The sequence below is a fragment of the Vitis vinifera genome, chromosome 6 (assembly GCF_030704535.1).
Source record: "Vitis vinifera cultivar Pinot Noir 40024 chromosome 6, ASM3070453v1".
In the NCBI taxonomy this organism is placed as follows: domain Eukaryota; kingdom Viridiplantae; phylum Streptophyta; class Magnoliopsida; order Vitales; family Vitaceae; genus Vitis; species Vitis vinifera.
This window is the reverse complement of record NC_081810.1, coordinates 17,023,575-17,028,575: the sequence shown is the minus strand read 5'-3', so window position 1 is coordinate 17,028,575 and position 5,001 is coordinate 17,023,575. Positions and strand designations below refer to the sequence as shown.

Genomic DNA, 5,001 nt, shown 5'->3' with positions numbered 1-5,001 from the left:
GTCATGTTACACTGTGAGCCTTCGGGTTTGAAGTGTGAAATGACCGTCACGCCCTTGGAGTGGGTCTTGGGGTGTGACAGAGTGGTATTAGAGCATTAGGTTGTGATCTTGATGGGAACTTGTTTAGTTTACCTTTGGGAATAGATGAGTGACGCATTAGTTTAAGTTTCAACTTCATCTAGTCTGATTCCTTTTATTCCTTACAATTCTGATTTGCTTATTTGACTTCTTAGTGACTAATTTAGTTATACCTGTTGCTTTATAAGACACCATGCCACCAAGGAGACCTGCATCTTCCCAAAACAGTCATACTAATGATGATATACCTCCTCCACCTGAGGCTTTGCCCCTTATGAGTACTGAAGGGCTTTATAGATATTTAGGGACTTTGGCTGGCTTGGTTGAGCGTCAGGCTAGAGTTACTGGAAGTAATGGTCAAGGACAATCCTCATCTACTAGGGGTAGCTCATTTGACGACTTTAAGACGTTGGGTTCCCCTTACTTTTCTGGTACTTTAGATCCAACAAAGGTAGAGGCTTGGATTATGAAGATAGAAAAATTCTTTGATGTCATTGATTGTTTTGAGGAGCAAAAAGTCTCATATGCAGCATTTATGCTAGACAAAGAGGCAGACCATTGGTGGTGCATGACTAAGAGGCTTTTAGAGGATCAGGGGCCTATTGTTTGGAGTCAGTTTAGGGAGGCTTTTTATAAAAAGTACTTTCCTGACAGTGTTCGACGACAAAAGGTGGGAGAGTTTGTCCGTTTGGAACATGGGGATTTGACTATGGCCCAATATGAGGCTAAGTTTACCGAACTATCACGTTTTGTCCCACAGTTGATTGCTACAGAGGAGGAAAAATCATTAAAGTTTCAGGATGGACTGAAGCCTTATCTGAAGAATAAGATATCAATTCTGAAGCTTAGTGTTTATTCAGAGGTGGTAGACAGAGCCCTTATTGCAGAGAAGGATAATGAAGAGCTTCACTAGTATAGGGAACAACAAAGGAAGAGGAATAGAAATGATGGTGCTCATGGTAACCAAGCACAGAAAAGGTCTGCTCCAAGTAGAAATCAGAATAAAGGAAAAACAACACAAAATTTAGATGAGATTTGTCCTACTTGTGGCAAGAAGCATGGGGGTAGGCCATGCTATAGAGAGATATGAGCTTGCTTTGGTTGTCGAAAACATGGACATATGGTTTGGGATTGTCTAGAGAGTAGGAAATTTGTATTTGGGAAGCCTAAGGAGGAGAATAAAGATGATAGACAGAAGCCTAGGGCTCAAGGGCGGGTATTTGCTATGACTCATAGAGGCTACGTCTGATGTAGTGACAGGTACTATTCGAATTCACACCTTATTTGCTAGAGCCTTAATTGATCCTGGATCAACACACTCTTTTGTTTCCGTATCTTTTGCTGGTTTGTTGGGTATGCCGATTGATAATATGGACTTTGATTTATTTGTTGCTACTCCTTTAGGAGATTCTGTTGTGCTTAATAAAATAATTAGAGATTGTTGTGTGATGATTGGGTATAGAGAGATGACAATTGACTGAGTACTTCTGGACCTTCAAGATTTTGATGTGATTTTGAGGATGGATTTGTTAGCTTCTTATCATGCTTCTGTTGATTGTTTTGGGAAAAGAGTGACTTTTAGCATTCCTGGTCAACCTGATTTTAGTTTTGAGGGGAAGCTTGTGAACAAACCACTACGTGTGATCTCAACCTTACGAGGTAGTTTTTTGCTTAGGAAAGGCTGTCAAGACTTTTTAGCTTATGTTGTGAATGAGGAAAATGATTTAAAGTTGGAAGACATACCCATTGTAAGGGACTATCCTGATGTCTTTCCAGAGGATCTACCTGGCTTGCCACCAGAGAGGGAGGTGGAGTTCACCATTGATTTGGCACCAGGGACAGCTCCTATCTCTAAGGCCCCTTATAGGATGGCACCTATGGAGCTTAAGGAGTTGAAGATTCAACTCCAGGAGTTGTTAGATAAGGGCTTCATTAGGCCTAGTGTTTCACCTTAGGGAACTCCTGTTTTATTTGTAAAGAAAAAGGATGGATCTATGAGACTCTACATTGATTATAGAGAGTTGAATAAGGTGACAGTGAGGAATAGGTATCCCCTTCCTCGGATTGATGATTTGTTTGATCAGCTTCAGGGTGCTTGTGTGTTCTCTAAGATTGATCTTCGGTCTGGTTATCTTCAGTTAAGGGTTAGAGGTGAAGATGTACCTAAGACTGCTTTTCGAACTAGATATGGGCATTATGAGTTTTTGGTGATGCCTTTTGGTTTGACTAATGCACCTGCTGCTTTTATGGACTTAATGAATAGGGTATTCAAGCCTTATCTAGATCAGTTTATGGTAGTTTTTATAGATGATATTTTGGTGTACTCAAAGAGTAGGGAGAAGCATGAGCGCCATTTGAGTATTATATTACAGACTCTCAGAGATAAGCGATTGTATGTTAAACTCAAGAAGTGTGAGTTCTGGTTAGATAGAGTTTCTTTCCTTGGGTATGTGGTGACCAAGAATGGCATCTTAGTTGATCCTGGAAAGGTAGATGTTGTGTCAAATTGGAGGAGACCTACTACTGTGACCGAGATTCAAAGTTTCTTGAGACTGATTGGTTATTATAGGCGGTTTATTGAGGGGTTCTCTAAGATTGCCCTACCTCTAACTAGTTTGACTCAGAAATGGGTTAAGTTTGAGTGGTCTGATGATTGTGAACGTAGTTTCCAAGAGTTAAAGAACAGATTGGTGACAACTCCTATTTTGACTATCCCTTCAGGTTCAAGAGGGCTTGTGGTGTATAGTGATGCCTCTAATCAGGGTTTGGGTTGTGTTCTTATGCAACATGGGAAATTTGTAGCTTATGCTTCTAGGCAATTGAAGCCTTATGAACGAAATTATCCTACTCATGATTTAGAGTTAACTGTAGTGGTTTTTGCAGTTAAGATCTGGAGACATTTTTTTTTTGGTGAAACTTGTGAGATATTCATAGATCATAAGAGCTTGAAGTATTTATTTTCCCAAAAGGAGTTGAACATGAGACAGAGGAGGTGGATTGAACTACTTAAAAACTATGACTGCATTATTCAATTTCACCCAAGAAAAGCGAATGTTGTGGCTGACGCCTTAAGCAGGAAATCCGTTGGTTCTTTAACAGCTATTAGAGGTTGTCAGAGGCAATTATTGGGAGATTTGAAGAGTTTACAAGTTCATATCAGAGTTTTGGACTCGGGAGCTCTTGTGGCGAACTTTAGAGTGCCGCCAAACTTAGTTGGGAGAATTAAGGCCTTACAAAAGAATGATTTGAATTTAGTGCAACTTATGGAAGAGGTTAAAAAGGGCAATAAGCCTGATTTTGTTTTATCAGATGTTGAGATTTTGAGGTTTAGGACTAGACTTTGTGCCCCAAATGATGGAGACTTAAAGAGGGAGCTTTTGGAGGAAGCTCATTGTTCTAGGCTTGCGATCCACCTAAGAGGGACAAAGATGTACAAAGATTTGAGACAGAATTATTGGTGGTCAGGCATGAAGCGAGATATTGCGCAATTTGTGGCTCAGTGTTTGGTGTGTCAACAAGTGAAAACTGAGCATCAACAACCAGCAGGGTTTTTGCAACCACTTTCTATTCCAGAGTGGAAATGGGAACATATTACTATGGATTTTGTGACTGGGTTACCAAGGACCTTAGGGGGCAATAATGCAATTTGGGTGATTGTTGATCGATTGACAAAGTCTGCTCATTTTCTGCCTATGAAAGTTAATTTTTCTATGGATCGTTTGGCTTCTCTTTATATTAAGGAGATTGTGAGAATGCATGGTGTACCTGTTTCTATAGTATCTGACAAAGATCCTCGTTTCACTTCTAGATTTTGGCATAGTTTACAGAAAGCATTAGGTACTAAGTTGAGTTTTAGTACTGATTTTCATCCGCAGACTGATGGTCAATTAGAGAGGGTAATTCAGGTATTGGAAGATTTGTTGAGAGCTTGTGCTTTGGACCTAAAAGGTAATTGGGATGATTATTTGCCCCTAGTGGAGTTTGCCTATAATAATAGCTTTCAAGCTAGCATTGGGATGGCACCTTTTGAGGCGTTGTATGGTATGAGATGTCGATCTCCTGTTTGTTGGGATGATGTTGGAGAGAAGAAACTTTTGGGGCCTGAACTTGTGCAATTGACTGTAGAAAAGGTATCTTTAATTAAGGAAAGATTGAAAGCAGCACAAAGTAGACAAAAGAGTTATACTAATAATCATAGACGAGATTTGGAGTTTGAGGTGGGTGATCATGTTTTCTTGAAAGTTTCACCTATGAAGTCTATAATGAGATTTGGAAGAAAATGGAAACTCAGTCCTCGTTTTATGGGACCATTTGAGGTATTAGAAAGAGTAGGCACTTTGGCTTATAAAGTGGCCTTGCCCCCAAGTCTATCTAAGATTCATAATGTATTCCATGTTTCGACCTTGAGGAAATATATTTATGATCCCTCTCATGTTGTGGAGTTGGAGCCTATTCAAATTTATGAGGACTTGATCTATGAAGAGGTACCCGTTCAAATTGTGGATGTGATGGATAAGGTACTACGACATGTTGTTGTCAAGTTGGTAAAGGTCTAGTGGAGCAATCATAGTATCCAAGAGGCCACTTGGGAGTTAGAAGAAGAGATGAGAGAAAAACATCCTCAATTATTTCAAGACTCAGGTATGTCAAGTTTAGAGGACTAAACTTTTGTTAAGGAGGGGAGGATGTAACGCCCAAGTTTTTTTTTTAAAGGGTAATTTAGGAAATTCATAATAATGATATTAAATTAATTAATTAATTAATTTAATAAAATGGAAGAGGGGTGAAAATGTAATTTTACGAATAATACCCTAGGTATAAATAGAAAATTCTCTTCTTCCTGTTCTTTTCTGAATTGCTTTCCTATTCGTAGAGAGTTTCCAGAGAACGTGAAGTTGAGGTTAGATTTCAAGGTTTGAAGAA

General features: G+C 39.3%; 1 protein-coding gene across 1 annotated transcript; it reads left to right on the top strand.

Moving 5' to 3' along the window:
* Nucleotides 1–271: 271 nt before the first annotated feature.
* On the top strand, nt 272–991 carry LOC104879690 (uncharacterized). The gene has a single exon (XM_010653388.1). It carries the CDS (start codon nt 272–274, stop codon nt 989–991), a length of 720 nt encoding a protein of 239 aa, XP_010651690.1.
* Nucleotides 992–5,001: the final 4,010 nt, after the last annotated feature.